The 21,942-nt window shown below is 40.7% G+C and overlaps 1 protein-coding gene across 1 annotated transcript in view; it reads right to left on the minus strand.

Moving 5' to 3' along the window:
• LAMA4 (laminin subunit alpha 4) overlaps window positions 1-21,942 on the minus strand; it is a 467,067-nt gene that overhangs the window by 345,894 nt on the left and 99,231 nt on the right. The window contains exon 4 of the mRNA XM_078648567.1: window positions 21,192-21,272. Coding sequence (XP_078504693.1) covers window positions 21,192-21,272 — 81 coding nt within the window. The remainder of the gene's footprint in view (window positions 1-21,191; window positions 21,273-21,942) is intronic.

The raw sequence follows: 21,942 nt of genomic DNA on the forward strand, positions 1-21,942 counted from the left end.
GCCTCCCTTGATGCGGCGATGCGGTGACGCCCTAACAGCCTTGTGACAATTCTGTACTTTGGAGCCGCGACAGGCCCTGCGACACACTTCTCCGGCGATGCGATGGCAACTCTCACGATGGCATCACTCTTCTCCGGTGATGCGACAGCAGACAGCTTCGATGAACACACGCTTCCTGGGAGATGCGGCGAAGGCTCGCTTCTCCGGCGTTGCGATGGTTTCAGCTGCGGCAGCGACACGCTTCTTCTCGATGCATCGCGCTTCCAGCTCCCAGCGGCACTCAAGTGACTGGAGTCAGAATTCCCAGCAAGGAAATTCAGGAGGGAGCTGGAGGTGAAGTCTTTTGTCCCTGAGACTTCAGCAGGAGGCAAGCAGAGTTCAAGCTCTTGGAGAATATTCTGTAGATGAAAGTCCTTACAATGTTCCTTCTCCTTTCCCTTGGAAATGAAGCAACCACTGCAGGCCAACCCAGCAAACAGCACACTGGCAGAAGGGCAGTCCAAACTCCTGCAGCTTCCTTGGTTCTTCTCCTTGGCAGAAAGGTTTCTTGTTCCAGAAGTGATCTAATTTCTTGGGATCAGGGTCCCAATATTTATAACCCAAAATCATTTGTTCTCTGAAGGCAGAGGGGCCTCTGCCTAGTCCAAACCAGTTCCTGAGCACTTTGTTTACATGACTTTCTTCTTCCTTTCACTGTGCAGGGCAGAGACATCAGCCGTCACACAGGAGGTGGAGCCAGCACAGGGGAGGGAAGATACAGCTCTGCAGCACTCTGTTGACATGATTCCTCCTCTCCTTTCACAGTGCAGGGCAGAGACATCAGACAAGCCACAGGGGGTGGAGCCAGCATTGTAGAGGTAAGGCCCAGCCCTATTCAGGTCCCAGATGCAACTCCTCCCTCCCATCTAGATGCAGATCTCTCTATTCACCACTGAGCTGTCCCAGCCTGTCTCCTGGAATCACCCAGCCCTGTCACACACAAACCCAGACAAGGAATACCCAACCCAACAGAGGCAGGTCTGGATAGTTAGGCAAGAAAATACCTACTTTCTAAAAGTGGTATTTTCATAACACAAAATATTAAAACAACTTTACTAAAAGCTGTATTTTAATATTCTGAGTTCAGGCCTACTAAATTCGAATTTCTACCATGTTCCCTGAGTCAGTTAGGATTATAAGAATATAATAATCTAATTGCCCATTCTGGCCTATAGAGAACAGGTAGCCTTCAATAGTGAAAAACGAAAATGGCTGTAATTCACTATTAGAACATGCTACACACATCAGAACATGTCCTACCTTATACTTACAATGCACCTTGTCCTTGGGCCTACCATAGGGGTGTCTAATATGAAGCAAAGGGAAGGTTTAGGGACTGGCAAGTGGGTGCACTTGGCCAAGTCGACATGGCAGTGCTAGACTGCACACAGGCCTTGCAATGTCAGGCCTGAGACACACTTTACAAGCTGCTTCTGTGTGTGGCACAACCAGTGCTGCAAGCCCACCAGCAGCATTTGATTTACAAGCCCTGGGCACACATGGTGCACTGTACTAGGGGCTGACAGATAAATCAAATAACCCAATCTTGGAATAACCAATTAGTACATTAATTTAATACAGGGAGCACTTGCACTGTGGCACTGATTAGCAGTGGCACAGTGCCCAAAGCATAAATCCAGCAAAAACATATCAAAACAGAGGAGGCAATATGTCAAAAATGGAAGGGAGACTCACGCCAATGATGCCAGGTCTAACAAAACTGTTGTCCAAAATTTTGTCTGACAGAACAATTGGTCCCTATAGTAGATGCAATTTCCCTAATTTTAACTTAAGTGGGTGATATTTTCGTAAACACCATTTAGAATGCTATATTTATGTCAGGTGGTTTAATGACAATAAAATGATGGTACCCTACCAATAGAAAAGAGGTTAATGGGTGCAAGATGTGACTGAAGGGCTAGCAAGATTTCTACTTGCATCATATTGCATAATCCTTTCTGCCAGGTTTTCGTTTGCCCACATTTGATGGTGGTGGAAAATCTGAGAAAATTTAATATGATGTATATGCTGCATCAATCCTTTTTTTGACAACAGCCCCTACACTGTTTCAATGAAACATCAGCCCTACACATCTGCTCTCCCTCCTTCAAGCCAGTGTTCAGCTAGCAAAGCTCATGTTGTAGTATAGTCAGTGATTTGAAAGGGCAGGTGCTGTCAGGTACTGGGAGAGTACCAGAGCTTCTCAGGAGCAAACAGGTATTGGGTTATATATTACATTTTCAAGCGCTTTGTACAGGTAGCTACTAATTCGTTACACTGGGCATGCAATTTTGGAATAACTTTCCGCAGGGTGTCTGAACTGTCCTAGACCACCTGTTTCTTTTTTTGTAAAAAAATAAATCAGAGACGTGACTTTTCTCATTATTACACTCATCTGCAGTTGAAAGATCACAGCAAGAAGCAGGAAAGGCAGCTCTGAATATATATGCGAATAAATACCTGGTGCAAATCACGGATTTACATTAAGACTAGAAGAAACTGAACCAAAAATTGAGGCTTGATAGGAAATTCATTGCATGGCAAGAATGTTTTGGGCGGCCAGGAAGAAAAATAATGCTTCATTTGTGCTGGATTTTGTAGATGATGGGCACTGGCACTCATTATTGTGGAAGAGGAGTTTTTAAATCATTAGACCTAGACCGCAAGCAAGAGAGAGAAGAGGAGAGACAAGGGGGGGCGGAGTAGGAAAACAGGGGAAAAGAGAGAAATGAAAGGAAAAGAGATGTAAAGAACTTGCAAGAATAAGATCCAGAAGCAGGATAGTATTCTTGCTGGGAGAGAGTGAAATCAATCAGGCCTCTTAGTTGTTGAAACACAAGAGGTGCGTGTTAATATATATATATACATGTTATGTTATGTTATAAAAGGTTTTGTAGCGCGCTCAAATACTCTGGAGTGTCCTGGCGCTAACAAATGGCAATTATTAAAGAGCAAGCATTGCACAATATTATAGGGTGTGATTCAATAAAGATGATCCACATGTTGATTAGACACATTTCCTGAATCCATATGAATTTTAGTCATTCAAGATCTACTTTGTAGAGAAGGACTAAGCTGATGCCATTTTAATTCAATACAAACCGACAAAAGTAGTCAAAATGTGTTGTGTAACCAAACTAACTCTGTACAATGTACCTGAGAGGGTTATAGGCCAGAATGAAGAATACACTCAAATAATGTCTTTCATGTTCTACAATCTAAGCGATATCTATAGCTTCAGTTTTTGAGGGATTGTGGCACTGAGGGATATATATTAAAGTCTCTTTTCCAAAGTTGCTGTCTATTCCAGAGTTTAGTTTGCCTTGGTGCTTGCAGTGGTAAGCACCAGCATTCATTTTTGGGGACCAGCACTTATTTTTCATCATTATATTTTAACTTTGGAAGGAGAGATAAAGTGATAAAAATGAGAAAGGAGGTGTGAAACAGAAAGGAAAAGAGAAAGCAGTAGAAAGAAGGGGTGCAGTCCTCCAGCAAGACTGATAAACAGACTGAAAGAGTAGGGTGGTGGCAGAAAAAAAACATAGGGTGCAAGCAAAACTAGGCAGCCTTGGTATTTGGCAACAATGTCCTTTAGCAATGCTACCAGTAGGATACTAGGGAACACCTTGGACCCCCTGCATTTCCTTTTTATCAAATTAAGCACCATTCAAAAGTGGATCCATCATTCAATTCCAGTAGCTGGCAAGTCGAAAACGATGGGTGACCTATCTAGCTCCCGACTTGACCTTAGAATTGAATTTGATACGGCTGTATAAGTCTCCAAGGTCCAGAGGCATCAGGCTGCAGAAAAGGCTGCAGTCGGAGCAGTGGACACGTTGTAAAAATCTGACCACACCTCAGATCCTCTGGAAATTGTAGTTGGCTAAACCTACAGAACAAGTACGATGTTACTTTTATGAGCTCATGAAACTGAAGTCTCCTAGTGTTTTCTGCTTCTCAAAGAAATCCTTTTTTGTATGGTCCTATACAATTAGCTTGCCATTAGTACAGAAGCTTAAAAGTGCAATAAAGCCCCATTGATCTTCTAAAAATCATGCTCTTGAGTAGTCGACTTAAGTCTCCTAGTGTTTTCTGCTTCTCAAAGAAATCCTTTTTTCTATGGTCCTATACAATTAGGTTGACATTAGTACAGAAGCTTAAAAAGTGCATTAAAGCCCCATTGATCTTCTAAAAATCATGCGCTTGAGTAGTCGACTTAATTTATGGTTGTCTGGAAGGGGCAAGGTCTGTTTTGAATAGCGGTTAACTCATTAGCTACATGCTTCATTAGTCTTCTAACACCCTCTTCTCTGACTCAGAATGAATAATCACCTCAAAAACAAACATCATCAGTGAGGGTGAATACAATAATGTCTTATCCACTCTATCTAGTCAGAACAAGAGTCTAGTAAAGATGTCTACTGACAGATTCAAAGACCACTGTAGCTGACATTATGTTAATAGATGGATATATTCGGTGTATGCAATACCGTTAAAGCCATAGAGCTTACATATTTTTCATACGGATCAGCTAAACTTCTTCTTCAGGCATCAATTGTAGAGAAATGGGGAGACATTAATTTCTTTCGAGAGTGGATGAAGTTAGAAAATTGATAAAAGCCAATAAAAGAAAAAGAGAAAGTTGTGTGTACTTAAACATTATATGGATTCAGTTAGATCGAGTGGTATAAGGGAAAGACTAAAGTTGAATGAATGCGAGAAAGTTATACTGAATTATATGAATACTGTTGTGGAGTATTAAGGTAACCCCTCATTCAGTATTACCCCCTGTAACTTTACCATGGGTGTTTCCAAGGAGGATGCATTCACCGGGTCAACCCTGGCAGAATCTGACCTAAAAAAAGACCCAGGATTTGGGGATTGACAGCAGAAATTAGCATTGTAACACCGATTTCCCCAGCAATTTATAATTCCATTGGGTACTTATCAGAATTAGTAGGAAGTTCCATACCTAGAAAATACAGACACTTGTTGTGTCAGTAATTTTGGATGTAAAATTATCATTTTGGGCACTCCAATGCAGTTAAAATGAGGGCGTTATATCTTAGATGTTTTATGCTGAGAGAAAAATGCCCTATGACAGCCAGATTTGGAACAACGGGAATTGGAGTCACATAGGAGGTTCCATTATATTTCTGCTGCTTTTCATGAAGTTTTGAGGAATGTTTACTACCAATAACAATGATGTAGAAATTATTTACGGGCAGTTGTTTAGTTTCACCTGAAAAAATAGATCATAATAGTATGATGTTTTGGCAAGGATAAGGTAGGACCGGAGTATCAGTCAACGAGTGAGTAGGATATTTCAGCATTGTCAGCTGGCCGCTTTAAAACTCTGTCCTCTGAGACGACGAGATGAGGTCACTTGTTGTTATATGCTACCAGTATAGTTCTTAGACAAGGAATATTTGTCTTCTGAGGGAAAGATAGGGACAATCCCTATGAGGGACAGAGGAGTACATGTTTCGGATTCCAGACCTTTCTAAATAAACCTTTAAGGCTTTGGGAAATCCATGTTCTAGTTGCGTTGGAAGTGTAATGCAAAGCAATTACTAAGTCTATGACCAGTCCACTCCTACTGTGATATCTACAATGGCAGTCGCATTGTTTGTCACAGAAATGTTAAAGAGGTTGATCCAAGGAGAAGGAAGATATTAGATTAATGAGAGATGATGTTATATATGACCTTCAGTAGAGAAGAATAGGGACAGAGGTTATGGTACTGCCAGTGTCCCAGAAATATGTCATAGGGAGACCATTTATGTTTACCTCAGATACTCGGTACGTAGGTCAGATGGTAGTCTATAGTATATTGATATACGAGTGGAGGAGATTTGCATTGTCAACAGTAGACAAACTAAGGGCCCAATTTAATATTTAGGTGCTGGGCCATCCTCCACAAAGATGATGAAGTAAATTACTTCACCCTGTAGGCGGTCGCAAACATTTAATTTTCAAATGCCGATCTGGCTGGTGGTCATTTGAAGTATTTTCAAAGGAACTGCTGTCTAGGTGGTTCCTACCAATTTATTGTAACTTTGCAGTACAGCTCCATCAAATGTGACAGACCCATAGGACAAACTAAAAAAAAACAAAGTTTCAAAAGCAAAACCCAAAGAGGTATTTTGTATTTGAAAATAAAAATAACAACACCCTCCCTTGCCATGGGAATATCTCCCATGGCAAGGGCATATTTTGCAGTTTTCACAGCCCCTTTACCACCAGGGTTTTCCTGGCTGTGACAGACAGTGAAAACTAACCTCCATATCTTCCCATCTAAATTAGGTGGATGGATATACATGCCAACCACCTACAGCCTTTATTCTGTCGGGCTGTCGAAGGGGTGTAACCACGGCGGAGGCAGAGTAGTCTTCATTGTTGTTACACCAAAGGTCCAGTCGCACTTAAATCAGGTGGGCAGAAAATTGTGTTGGCAGAAAGGGTACTGTGTCACCATTGCGATGGAGCACTCTTTTCACCAACATATAAATCAGAAACTAAGTTTGATTGTTCAGCACCTGCATGGATCAGAGAATAAAAAAAACTGTCCCAAAATCATGTGGCCATCTTGACAGGCATGCAGCATGGCGAAGAATTAATAAGGTGGGCAGCTCATTGTAAGGGAGTCAGTTAGGGGAGAGGCAGGGAATGACAGAGTGCATGGGGTGAACTGATCCAGAAAGGGGAAAATTATCTGAGTGATGCGGATAAAGAACCATGGCCTGTGAGCATTGGAAGATGCAGCACGAGAATGGAGGTTGAGGGAGGTGGACTTGTAGATTTACTCATATATTAGGTGATAATGTTAGACTAAATGAGAGACAGATAAAGAAAAGCAAAAGCATCTTGTAGTCCTCTTATCTGTCATTCGCATGTGTGTTCAAACCTTTTGAGCCCCCTCCAGATGCATCCATATAAAAGCCCCTTAAAGCCTCTGTGGAAATATCAAACATCCTTGAAACCTTTTTTACGCCTTAGCCAACATTTTCTCACTTCCCCAAAACTTACTCTAACTCGAAACACATTACTGTTTAGCAGGCCAGGGACCTATTTTCTACAGACATCTGCATTGAGGCATATCACCTGTCCTTTACAAAAGAAATTTGAAAACACGCCTTATTCTAACCCTTGTGCAATATTTCCATTAGACATGAAGTGCTTAGAAGGAATTCACTTGCCCTACGGCAATATACAAGCCTCTTCTCTCTATGTAATGGTCCTTTGATCAGGGAACCTATGGGATACATACATTATGACACCAGGATGATCTAAACACCAACACGTGTTAGTTGTTAGGGCTGGCTTTGGAGACTAGCAGTACTACACTCAAAAAGAGGAGCATTCCTCAACATATAGGTTCTTCCTCCAATCTAAGACCGTCAGGGCACAGATAGTCAACAGCGATTCTAGATCATAACCTTACAAGAGTGAGTGGAACCTTCAAACAACGCGTAGATGAACCACACCCATGGTCTAGAAGCAACTGTTTAAGCGAATGAAGATCTTGGAACAACTGAATACCATCATTACCCTTTTGCCATTATTGAACATTGAGTGGTTACAGATGCTACAGGTGTGCCTTTTACATTGCCAGGGATTAATTTCAGCCAATTCCTGCGCCATTCACAAGGCAATGCAACGAGTTTAAGAATTGTTTTTGGCTGGAAGCAACAATTGGCAAAGCGAGCTTAAGCACCACCACTGCTAGAACAAATGAACGTTTCATTAGTGAGTTCACCCTCATTTCAAAGGAAAACCAATAGCGTGACAAGGACGAAACTGCATTCACCAACCAACTCTTAATGCTCGATTTTACATGAAGGTCACATTCGTGCCCAAGGATGAATGATAGTTTCCAAATACATCAAAGGTAACTTACATGTTGTCTCCACATAAAATTAATTATGTCTCCGAACAGAATACAAAGGAGCTCTGAAAATTAAATGTTTGCTTCCTGTCCTGCCTTCCATTCCAGCTGGCTTAGTTAGTAATGAGCTTTTGGCAATTTCATACATGCATTAATGCCTCCCTTTTGGGCTTTAAACTGCCAAAAAATGTGATATTAATCTTTTAAATATATATTCATTTATTTTCTCACAAACTGTATGGGAATACATGTTCACTTCTTCATCTTCTAGTGCATAGAGGACGGCCCATACAACAAGTCTGCAACTTCCCTATCACATTAATTGACAAACCTCTAGCTGCAAATACATTTGTATTTATTTATAACATTTGCAATTTTTAGCAGGCGCTGAAACAAAATAAACCAATGAGTCATATGATAGTTAATATAACAACGGCACTCAGTAAATAAGTATGAGCTAAACATTAAAACCAATGAGTGTTTCTAATGAGCATCTACTATTATCATGTTTACATTTCCAGATTTTAATACTCTGCTTCAGTTCTGAGTGAAATCCTCTTCTCGGAAACATGATGTACGATAATATGTAATTATGAAACAAAAGAGAAATTGGCTTCTGTGGAAGCTATGTTTAACTACACAAATACATTAATAATAAGCAATAAATGCAAAAGGTATTTAATTACCTCAAACTTATTTAAAAACAAATGTTGAGGATCTGAAAGTAATAAGCATGCCTGGGTCCACTATTCACATAAAATCTCTTCAGAGTGCAAGTGATTTAAAAGCCAGAGAGTCACATTTTAAAGCCTTGAAACTTTAAAAATGAACGATGTAACAATTTCCAAGGATAACCTTATCTCATTAAAGATTTATATATACTGAGTTTATAGAGCGCCTGGTTACACTAGCCAGTGTGTCCCCCCGCTATTCAGGGGCCAGAATGATCCCTAGTACAGCTCACGAGAAAAATACAGTTTAATAGTTAGGGAACAAGTGTGTTTTGAGTTCTTTACGGAAAACTTTTTCAGACGGCTCCATCCGGAGTCTGAGAGGGAGAGTGTTCCAACTCCGGGCCGCCAGAAGGCGGAAGGATCTGCCGCCCATCCTGGCCCTGTTGGTCTTCGGGATACACACTAACCCAGTGCCCTCCGATCGGAGGAGCCTAGTGGGTTTATACAGTGTAAGCAGTTTCCGCAGGAAGCTAGGGCCCTTACCTTGAGCGATCCGATGGCCTATACACAAGATCTTAAACTGGACACGCTCTTTAATTGGTAGCCAATGAAGCGTCCCCAAGGTCTTTTTGGAGGATGATCTTTTTGGCAGCGTCAGTACTAGGCGTGCAGCAGCATTTTGGATACATTGCAATCGTTGGAGGCATCTCACGTTAGCTCCCAAATATAAGGCATTCCCATAGTCCAGCCTGGAAGTAACCAGGGCATGGGCCAGGGCCCTCCTTGCTGACACTGGGAGCAGATCGAGCGTTTTCCTCAAACAACAGAGAATGCCAAAGCAAGTCCCGGCTACACATCTAGTATGATACTCGAAAGATAGTTTCGAGTCCATCCAGATACCCAAGTTCTTGACCTGATCTTTAGGTTGGGGTAAGGGGCCCAAAGTCTGGGGCCACCAAGCGGATGTCCAAACAGACGGAGACTTGCCTACGATAAGCACCTCCGTCTTGTCTCCATTTAATCTGAGACAGTTGTTTGACATCCAATTGGCTAGGTCCTGGAGGCAAGATGTAAACTGACTTTCTGCCTGTTCAGCTGGCTGTGAAAGAGCTACAACCAGCTGAGTATCGTCCGCGTAAGTCACCACAGCAACCCCATGTTTCTCCGCGATTGATGCCACTGGGGCAACATAGAGGTTGAATAAAGTGGGACTGAGGCTAGAGCCTTGGGGAACTTCCTGGTTCAGGGCGATAGCTCTGGACCTATGGGGCCCCTGCTCCACACAGAAACTGGGACCGAGGAGAAAGGACTTCAGCCATTGCCATGCTTTGCCAATGACTCCTCCCTCTCTCAGGCGCTGAAGCAGAGTGTGATGAGCCACAGTGTCAAACGCGGCACTGAGATCTAAAAGAATCAGTGCCGCAGTTTGACCCTCATCCACATGCTTCCTTAGCATCTCCGTGGAGTAGAGTAGAGCAGACTCCGTGGAATGGAGAGTACGGAAGCCAGCCTGAGTGGGATGATAGAGTTGTTGGGTTTCAATGTAAGCCATGAGCTGTTGGTTAGCCAATTTTTTTATAGGGAAAGAAGTGAAATAGGCCGTAGGTTGCTCATTTTGAGCGATGCTAATCTGTGTTTTCTTCTTAAGTGGGAGTACCACCGCCTGTTTCCATGCCGTTGGCACCCTACCAGAGTCAAACGACAGTGTCAGGAGATGCCTGACATACGGCGCTAATGTCTCCATATTGCCTCTCAAAATATTGGCTGGGGCCGGATCCCTGGGAGAGCCTGATTTTACACTTCCAGCCACCTTTTTTAGCTCGTCAATGTCAGGGGCTAAAAAAGCACGCAGCTTGTCTGTGGCTGAAGGTCCCTCATCCAGCAGAGTTTGGTCACCGGAGCAGGCTCTGGCCGTGTTGGGAAAGGCAGCATAGATATCCTGTACCTTATTATGGAAGTAGTCAGCTATCTGATTGCAAGATTGCACTGAGGTCGCTACTCTTTCTTCCAGACAGGCCAAAGAGGATAATTCCTTATATACTGTAAAGAGTTCTTTGGCGGAACAATCAGCCTTAGTAATCCTTTCAGTGTAGTAATCTGCCCGAGTTTTCCTTATCAGAGCATGATACTTTCTAAGATTTAACTTGTATTCCCTCTCATGGTCTGGTGAATATTCCTGTCTCCAGGTTCTTTCATGCCGTTTACAGACAGTCTTAGCCCTTTTTAGATCCTCATTAAACCACGCCGCGGATTTGGTCCGCCGCATGGGTCCCCTATTAGACCATGGGGCTGTTGCGTCCAAAGCAGAGTGGATGCAGCATTCAAGTTTTTCACACGCCCCATCAATTGTTAGGCCCAGACCTTCCGGTGGTCCCCCCTGCTCCAAACGGGCCTTAAAATCTGCAGGGGAAAACCTAGCCCATCGCCTCTGTAACTTAAGGGTACCATCCCCTTTCCCTTGGATAATTCCTGGGGAATGGTCGATCTGAAATGGTACCAAGAAGTGATCCGTCCAGACCATTGGTTCAGGGGGATCAACTGTGAGGGAGTCCCAGTTACAGAAAATAGGGTCTAACGTATATCCAAGACGGTGTGTGGGCAGTTCCGATTTAAGAACTAATTGCAGAGTTAATAAATCATTACGGACCTCTTGGGCCGAGAAGCTCAATGCATCGTTAAAATGGAGATTAAAATCACCTAACAACAAAAATTTCTCATAGCGCAAAGCTGGGGATAGTATGTTCTGTATCAGACTGGCAGCAAACTGACTATTACTTCCAGGGGGTCTGTATACTAGGAGGCCTTTAATTATATCGTTTTTAGAGACAGATATAGTAAAAGTCCCCGCCTCACTATCAGATATCGAAACGGTCTCCAATGTACATTCAATCCCGTGCTTATGAATGACCGCAATCCCTCCGCCCCTCCCGCAAGGTCTATCTAACCTGCAAATGCCATAACCTGGGGGAAGCGCTTCCAGCACCTCGGGGGACGATTCCTCGTCCAACCAAGTTTCGGTGGCGAACAGGATATCTAATTTACTATCCTCAAGCAGATCCCGCACTTCCATTCTGTGCTTCTTGAGGGACCTGCAGTTAATTAATGCACAGCCGAGCTTTCTGGTGAATCCATTACAGACCTTCCAGTGGCTGAATGAGTAACCACAGCGACTGCAAGTATTCCCAGGGCCATCAGTAGCACAATCCCTAACAGGCAAACAACTGCACTCGGTACATATTCGCAGATCTAGTAGCTCCTGGCGGGATTTGACTTTTGTAATACAGGATAGAGTTTCATAATTGTATTCTTATACAAGCACGTTTGCAGTATAACATTATTTCGACTGGTAAATATATTAATTTAAAGTTCTTAGATACTAAATATCTATGACAATAAAATAAACATTGGTCTGTCTTAAGGTTTGAATATTTTCAATAATGCAGGAATTCCTTACATAATTTTTCTACTTCTTATGCAGACATTGACTCTGTCACGCGTCTAACATCAGGGGCATGGCTTATTTCCCATGTCTTTTAATTTCCTAAAAGGAAAACGGGCTGCATTTAAAAAAGACCACTGCCTGCTTCTAAAAGAATTTGGTGGACATTCACAAAGGTGAAGGTGTCCCATGGTGGACCTCTTCTCATTTGAAAATGGTTACCACCGCTTTTGATTTGGTGGCAAAAAGTTCATGTTTTGCTACCAGATTTTTGCTTCACAACATTATTAATATATGCTAAAGAATCTGTATTTGAAAGGGGCACCCTTTACACACCCCTTCCAAATACTGATTCTTTATTTATTCTAAAACAGTAAGTGTGATTCAGTAACATGTTACCAAATCACAGTATGGGTTTGGCACATTTAAAAGAGCCATTTTGCGAACACCAAGTCTCAAATTTCACATTTGCGACCATAAAATCGCTTGATACATCAGACCCCTAATGAGGTGTTGAGAATTGACCATAGTACCCAAAACTGGGTTCGAAGCACCTTCTGTTGAGCCTAGCATAATTGGACATCACACTCCACTTGTGCCCTCTAGAACTGGAATTACATCCCAAGCGAGGCATTCGGGGAATACCATTGCAAAATCTTGAATAAAACACATATAAATAAAAAAACACAACTACCCATAGACAAAACTTTGGGATTCGAGCCCTAATATCCCAGTTTTTGCATATTTTAGTTAAAGATATGTTAAAAAACAGATTTATGAATTGGGACCTTCATTTTTAATACAGCCTCTCATTATTTTATGTTGGTGTTTCTGAGACTCGCTCACAGTTGTTTTTCTTAAAAGGAGACACCACAAAACAGAGCTTTGTTAACATGTCCATACAAAGGATCAAACGCAATTCTACTTTGTATAGGAAAAGTGACAGCTGTTCAGCAAACAAAGCTACATTTAACATGACATTTCCATAGGCACTGCCAAGCTCACTAGCCTTTTAATTGTCTCCATTTGCTAGTGTTTATGAGCCTGGCATTTTTGAAGAAGAACAGGGTGCCAAATATATGCCTCTAAATAGGTTGAGCCTAGTTTGACTCTTTCACCGCCCACAGAGCGCATGCTTTTTAAATATAATTTGTATCTATTGCCTGGATCACTAAATAACAGTGCACAGACATTTCCCAAGCCTTATTCCTTCAGCTGCATTGCTTTATTTGGAGTGTTCTTTGAAATGCAACTTTTCATGCTTAGCTTTCAAGTTTGCATGCACGCAAAAGAACAAGAGAAGTGGCTGAAATGTGTTTGATGTAAAACTGCAGATTTTTATTATGAGAGTGTATTACTGAAATGTCCAGTTTCCGATTATTAACCCCTTCCATGCGTCCCGGCCATCCAACGTCACGGTGGGCGTGTGCGGAGGATGGGCCCCGGCCGTCCGAACCTTGCCCACTCATTATTCTGCCAGCACCGCGGCGGAATTCCCTCTGCAGTCAAGTAGTTAAAAATGCAAGGAGGGCACAGTCCTTTCTATTTGTGTTAAATCCATTTGGCCATTCCCCAAATATTAATTTTCTCCCCCCATTCTAGATATGTTTGCAGCCATTTCACAAAGCCATCTGAGAGTACATGAAACAGTACATTTGTGAATACTCCCCTAAATATTTTTGTGGGAGGGTCAGTATACATGTTTGTTTCAGTATTATGTTTTTACTGTGTTGGTCTCGTATTTTGGTGCTGAATTGCCTCACGCCACCTCCTTGCTACTAAAGAGGCATCCACTCTTTTTTCTTGTGGCTAGTTTAGCTCTTTACTTCGTTGGTGGCATGAATGAAGGACCCGAAGATGCTCTCTTAATCAGTGCTCACTATGTCAGCGTGCTCAGTATAAGGCTTCATTTAGTGGTGCAGTAATTTTATCTTTGCCACTGCTGACTACTACTACCAGCCACATGAGAAACAAAGGGAATTACCCGCCGGCCTTTTTCTTACTCCAGTGCCGCCCCCTAGGGTAAGCATGATGGTGTCATATCTGGGACAGATGACTCTGCTATTGTAAGCAGGCATGTGCAGGGCAGAACGCAATAGATACTGAAAATTCTATGAAGTATTATTCACCAATAGAAACTTTCTTATATTTAGACTCATGGAATAATAACTAAAATACCTTATTAGCATGAATGTAAAAAGAAACTTCACAGAAACAGGATATCTTCTAAAACCAATTGGAACAAAACACAAGCAACCTGTGTACTTATATTTAAGGACCCAGCTGCTGGAAGATGTAGACTCAGGGTTCCCCCTCTCTCTTCTGAGGAAGAATTATGGTAAATTGTGAATTGTAAGTGGATGACCTGGGCATGAATTTGATAATAATCACCTAAAGGAACACCTAGTCATATTTTTCCCAAACCAAAATCCATAAAAGATCCCCTTTGAAATGCCCAATAAAGGGATGAACTCTTATGTTAAAAATAAATAATCTTTACACAGATAGCAAATCAGCAAATAAGTAATGCTTGAAAGATAGACAACACCTCAAACATGAGATGCTCTTATCCAGTAAAAGAATAAAGGATATTAGAAGAATGAAATATTAAATTGTTTCTAGATCCTCTCAGAACAAGGCATCTAATTAAGTGATATTGTCTGTACCTGCAGCACTAACAGCTGGTGATTGCTGTCCCTGTACTTTTGTAAGCAAGATGAAAACAATAAGAAATATAGAACAAGTTTGTTTATGTTTGTGCTGGTATGATTTCACTCATGCTAAAAGCAAGGGGAGAGTCCAGACAGGCATGTGTAAACCAGCAGCTGCAACAGAAGAGTCTGAAGGAGCTCTGTAGGATGACAGAACCATTTTGTTTTTCAACCAAACATTGAGCTGATCAACTGCTTATGCTTCTTCAGCACTCACAATTTGGCTACAGTAAACTAGAGAAATGTTAGAGGCTGACCAGCCACTCAATGCTTCCTTTTCAGGTTTATAACTGTACATATAGCCAGCAAATGGAGACCGCTGAATCGCTTGCCAGTTCCCAATGTTCCACTCTGGTTTCTTGATGTGCTTACACATTCTTGACCTCACCCTCAGTTGTGTGCTACAGAAAAACCCTCCATCTTCGAAAAAGTGGTTTCAGCCGAATATATGATTATGTTCTTAAGGCTTTTTTTAAATTACCAAGATCATCTTAATTTCAGTCATGATGGCATTGACTGCATTAGTGCCTCCATAAATCTCTAATGGAAGATTTGCGAGACTACATTTATGGACCACTTTCTCCTACAGAGACTTCAGATAGCTCTGAGAACTCATGTTTTCAGCTATCCATTAGAACCCCCTGAATTCCCAATCCTACAGGCATTATCAAAGCAGGGGATATGACGTACCTTATGGCCAGAATGTACAGGACTACGGTGGACCTGTTGCCGTCCCGGGACGCTGGGGTTCGCGCTGCTTGGGAGCGGGACCTTTGACATCCTATTACGGATGTACAAAGGGGTGGGTGCTGCACACAAATACACTGAATCTCTCCCAGCCACCGCCACGAGCTGCTGCACTTTAAATTTCTTTGGAGGGCTTATAAGATACCTAGCGCACTACATCGAATGGACCAATCTCAATCACATTCCTGCCCGAAATGCCACTCCCCAGATGCGGACTTTGCACACATTACATGGACACGTGCTAAAATAATGGGCTACTGGACAGCAATATTTGGGGAAATTTCCCGAATGTTAGAAATGGTGATTACACCCACGCCATTCATGGCGTTGCTTGGGTACACACATGACCTCCTCAAACCTAAATGACAGTTTGTCACCATTGCACTGCTTATCGCCAAACACGAAGTGGCTATTAATTGGGGTAGTAAATGCATGCCTACAGTACACTCCTGGGTGCACAGTATGACATATTGCAAAACTAACAGTGACACTTAAGCACAGTTACAACCACTGCTCGGCCCCTTGACATATGGCAACCATTCCATTCCTATCTGCGAGAATCTCGGGACACTGGTGGCACTTCAGCACTGGCACAACACACTCCTGAATTGGACGAGACAGAAGAGGGTACACATGGGACAGCTGCGACATAACAGGTTTTTGTAACCTTAATATGTATGCTTTCTGCTCCCTGTAATACAGATGCCTTGTACCTAATGTTAACCTTGTATACAGATGTCTGCTATTTGACTTGTATTTACCTTTAATGGGTCATATCCTATACTGCACTGTAACCAAGTTTGCAATTTGTGGAAAATCAACAAAAAGAATAAAAAAAATAAAAAAAACATGAAGCTATGAGAAACAAACTGAACCCTAAAAAGTTAAGTATCACCCATGAATCTATGGTAGAAAATATGAGATATAAATTATTCATCACTTCAATAATATTTAAATATATTCTAAAAGGCAAAGTTTGTGCTTCTGAGTTTGTTTCCTAAATTGTTAATAGAATTTTGTTTTCAATATTAATAGACTTTCAGTTCAAATATAAACCCAAATGGCTCTTACATTTATTAGAAAACAGCACAAGTAATACATTTCATTCTTCATTTGAATTCAAATAATATTTTCATCTTTCTGTGAACATGTAAAAACAATCCTATTTAAAAATAAAAAAAATTAATTGAATTATTGAATTCATCTTCGAATAGATACTGCACCACCCATGTGATGCATAAAATAAAGGTACCAAAATCCAGCAGAGTTATCAAAGGATTTCCAATAGGATTGTTTAGATAATTACATTTCCCTTTAATCAGAATATCTCTGAGACTTGCCCAATTCACTTTCATACAAGTAGCTACTATACATGGGTACACCGCTGCCCTTACACATTAGCTGTACAATCTATATGTTACAAACGCCACTATTGAAACAGACACCATTGTGCCCTTTGCTTTGCAATGTTTTCCTCCCTATAAATGTTGTATCACAGATTTGTATCATCATCTCTACCACTGCCACTCTAGTAAAATGCCTTCCAAATGTCCTTTAGTTTAACATAATCCACATGTGTTCACTTACCTAATCTATTTCCTAAGACTACACTCTACTTGCATTCATCATAATTCATAGTTTAGCCAACTCCAGGTCCAGCACTACACCTCCACACCAGCCCTGTCACACTCCGACCCTAATCTGTTGAGTTAAGGACTTCTCATCTTGTTAGTCATGACATTCAACCTAACATCTTCACCAACTATAATGCAAATGGCATTATTTCATACAATAAGTGTTTTTTATTGTAGTTTATTGTTTTGTGTGCGCCAACTTTACTCCAGGTGTTGTCTCCTTATTTTACTGTGGCACTGCCGTTGAAAAAATAGAGGGAACAAGAATCTCTTACCGTAGAGTCGATGGGGGATTATTTAAACTTTGGTATTGTGTTTAGGATATGTCCTAAAGTCATCCCCTGACAGGGGGCTTCTGAAGATACTATCAGAAATCTAATGTAGCCCTCTGCCTTATTATAATGAAATGGTCAGAAAACCAGGGAACTCACCAGTGACTAGAAGAAGTTCACCACAGAGATTAATTCACAAAACATTTTTTTTATTTGTCAAATATATATATTTCAACCTGGTTCGTTAGAGGTCAGACAATGCAGTAACCTATCAGCTGCACACATTTCATTTCCACCACCCCTTGAGGGACAATGGGCTTTGAGTGAAATCACTAATGGGCATATCTTCTAGATGCTGGGCACCACTGGAGAGACTCACTCACAAGAGAAGTCAAAACAGTTGAATTAGTCTCAACAAATTATTCTTTAACATAGCCCAACCCACTACTGATTTGCAAAACGGGATGACCCAGATGCCCTCTATCCAAAACTGGTAGACATTTACAAGTGCTTGAGAAAATAAGGATAATTGTTACCAATATGGATTCGGAGTGACAGAATTACTACTCTGGCAAATGTTTGATCACAGCAGGTACCCCTATTGTCTCTCTTTGTCTTGCTCTCTCTTTCTCTCACTCTCTCTCTCACACACACACACGTGTGTGCACGTACTCACGCACTCACATTCCGCACACATCTTCAGTTACTCCAAACAGATTTCAAATAAATTAGCAGATCATCACTCTTTCTAGCAATATCTAGGCCGACAACAGTCTGGCGGTAATGTAGGAGCCTCACACAGATATCAAGCACAGTACTGGCCTAGAAACATTCACTGTTATAGCTACCATATTCCTGAGTACAAGAATAAATGTGGGGAAAAAACTTTTTCACATAATGGGAACACAGCAAACGCTACAATGACAGCTGTTGGAATGATTGGCTACGTAGTAAACAGGGGTTCTGCCCAAATAACCCTCCCAAACCTGGGCAAGGAGCATCACGAGGATGAAAAAGTAGAAAGAACGGTATAGAGGGACAAATAAAGCAAAAGCTATTTCAAAACAGGAAACAATTTATTAACCTGTTTTCTTCACTATTTTTTGTCTGCAATAAATGATATGATTTTTAAGAAGGACAAGGTAATGAATCACATAAGGGGAGATGACCTAACTATTACAGTAATAAAACGTGATAATTACAATATATACAGAATATACAATTATGTACCCTAAACAAAAAAGAAAACAAAGGAATAAAACAAACACAATCAATTATCTGTCGACGCAGTCGCGGTCGCGTTTCCGCCAGTAGTATCTTGTGGCTTCATCAGGACAAGGGTACTGGAAAAATATATACACATAATACATTTACAGCAATTCCTCAAAACACACTAAGCCGCACAAAAAATCTCACCCATTTGTGCCGATGCAATGTCCACCCGAGTTCAAAAACCGTGGAACTAAAAAATCACTCCAAGAGCCCAAAAAGTTGTTCTATCACTTATATAGGGAAACCAAAAAACGACAAACCCAAATTATCCAAAAGATGATAAAAGAATACACAAATTATAAATTATAAAGACCCAATCACCAAAAACACATTATTATATCCACCCTGTGTCTTCAATCAGGTATCTGTGGGAGCGTGCGATCTAGAGTGTATCAACCTGATCAGACTAAACACACGCAGTCACCACACAATCTGAATACCTGGCCACTGCATCATGGTCCTACATTGTTCTTAGCTATATATTTGTAAATGCAGGAAAATCCATAGCAAGGTGTACATGTGCCACATTTCATAATTCTTACAGTGTAGGAATAAAATAGCAATTGGACAGGGGCCTCTACTACTTCTGAGAGCATTTTATGAATTGGAACTATTTTTCCAGGCAAAGTAGTTGCCTTTATAGGTACGAAATGTCTGGAATTGCATGATCTGATTACCATAATCAATGAGCTGGTGCTCTACAGCAGCTTTGCTTAAGTTGGAAGGAACATAGGTCTGCAGAGGAGTTTAACATTGATCAGGAACGATAAAAATGTATTTTAGGGACAATGTGGCACCTTTCCTAAGCAATGCATTAAAAAAGATTGGCAGAGTACTGTAAGTGTCTTCATAGTGGCACATTGCTGTAGAACATGGTAGTAAAAAAAGTTATACTTCAAGAAGAAGGGACATGGAAATGCACCCTGTGGGCAGTTGCTTTTGTATCTATATCTACATTTCACTGCAGTAACTAATATGGAGTGTTTTGGGACTGCCATTTCACAAGATTTTTAGATTTGTTTGGCGTCTCAAGCGATACATTTTGAGATGTTTGTATTGTTACAGATTACCTTGTGATTTATTTGAGTATTGTGTTTGCATTTGTCATTTCTGATAGTGTGAAGGTTATAATTTGAGAGTCATCTGGTATTTTAGAAAATGTGTGATGTATTACACAGGTAGATTAAGGGTTTGCTCGATGTGTTATTCCATCACAAATGTGACAGATAACTTGTCAGCCTTACTAGAAGTGCATTATACCCTATGACACTTGTACTAAGGCACACAGGGTATCTGTCACCTTTGTGATGGAGTAACATTTCTGCCAAACTCTAAATCAGGGGTAGTTACAAAGAAAGGGTAAACCCAAACAATCCACTGGAAGCTGGGTATGAGACAGTACAGTATAGAATTTGTCCCAGTAGAACAATTCTTAGCAAAACACACAGTCGGAAACACAGTAAGCATAAATACACTAATACGCTGTAAATGTTAAGTCCAATGTTATTTAATCAAATTGAACATAGCAAATGCTTACGAGTCAGTAAATAAATCAAAGATTATGCCAAAAACAAGTGCCCCACATTGGGGGAAAGGAAACTAGGGGTAAGAGATATTGTGCATCAAGTGAGGGTTGAACAAGTGTTAAGGAAAGATAGTGACACTATACTCTTCACACAATTATTTGCATTGAAGAACGGCTTATCCTTAAACCTCATAATTAAAAGGATGAAGAATGCATGGCCATGAATGAAAGTACACTATAACAGTGAAAAATCGCTGTTGCTCAAACTGGCATGTGACAATTACAAAGACGACGTTTCGACACCTGGATAAATGTAGGTTGCTTAACCTCTTACGGGGGACCAATTCTATACTGTACAAACTCTAAATCAGGCCTTTAAATTTTGGATCATTTATCCAAAATTTACCAAACAGTCCCTTTATTTTTATCGTTTTTGAAACTCTGCTATTCCATAATGCTGCTCTCAATGAAAACATTATCACAAATCCCTCTTACTTTTGCATGTTTCTCACATTTGTTTGAAAGCTATCCTACAGAACCAGGACTGCTTGCTCAACTTGATCTGTGAAATCGTCACAAGATTGCATTGACTGTACTGTATTATTTCATGTGTAGAGAGTATAGCAGCCCCTTCAGGTTCCTCATTATATATCCATTTTGTTTAGTTTGTTGTTTCTAACCAAAATGCAAGACGTGTAGATGAAATAGAAAAAAAGGTGAAAACAACAATTAATGTACAAATCAGTAAATTGATCTCATACGTTATGGAAGACAGAAACGTTATTATAGAGAGAACACCTTATCTTTTTTCTGCTGAATCTTATTGGAGAGAATCCCTTTTCAAAGATTTTCTAAATTTTACGAAATAATGTAATTAAATGAATTCACTTTATACCAAATATCTTTGGTAGTATTGAATTAGCTAACTGTTGTGCCATAAAATAATCAATTTCACTCAATTGATGCTTTTACTAAATTAAATCCACTTACCTTTCGCAGTTGGGTCCAGCGTAATTTCCTTTGCAAATGCAGCGCACAGTACCGCTTTTTCGATTACATGAGACAGCAAAGCTAAAATGATATTTAAATTCAGAATGTTATCACATGCTTACTGAGTATTCACTGCCACGTTTGTGGCATATGCAAAGGAAGTAAATATGCATATCAAAAATAGTTAAAAATTGAACTATTCATATTGTGTAGATACACTGGAAATTAATCAAATCAATGAGCAAGGTAGAGTATTTGTAAAGCCAGTATTGGTTGTTCAAACACGATATACCTGATTGCGTAGCTGAATCTACTGTAGTCGAATATTTAAATACATTTGTTGTATGGGTGAGTATATTGAGCTGTATACAATTATTGACAATACTTAATTGGGGTAAAGGTGGGTGCCAGACAGTCGTTATGTGCCCCTTTAATGACTTTTAAGGAGTCAACCAATTATAATCTTGCTTCAAATAGTCTATAAATACCCACAGCACCTAAAATGTCACTGATAAGGTGCCCAATCCTTTCTTTTTGCAAGCCACATGCAAGAGCGCCCCCAGAAAAACCCCAGAGATTAAAAATAAAACGTAATTAAATTAATTTAATACCATTATATTTTTCACCAATACGAACTGAGTGTTGGGACGGGTGTGGCCATTGCTGATGAGTGTCAGCAGCAGGGAATGGCCTGCTCACTTAAGTTTAAAGTGTGCAGGTCACTTTGGCAAGGTAACATGTGACGGTCAGC

The sequence above is a fragment of the Lissotriton helveticus genome, chromosome 6, assembly GCF_964261635.1.
Source record: "Lissotriton helveticus chromosome 6, aLisHel1.1, whole genome shotgun sequence".
Taxonomy (NCBI): domain Eukaryota; kingdom Metazoa; phylum Chordata; class Amphibia; order Caudata; family Salamandridae; genus Lissotriton; species Lissotriton helveticus.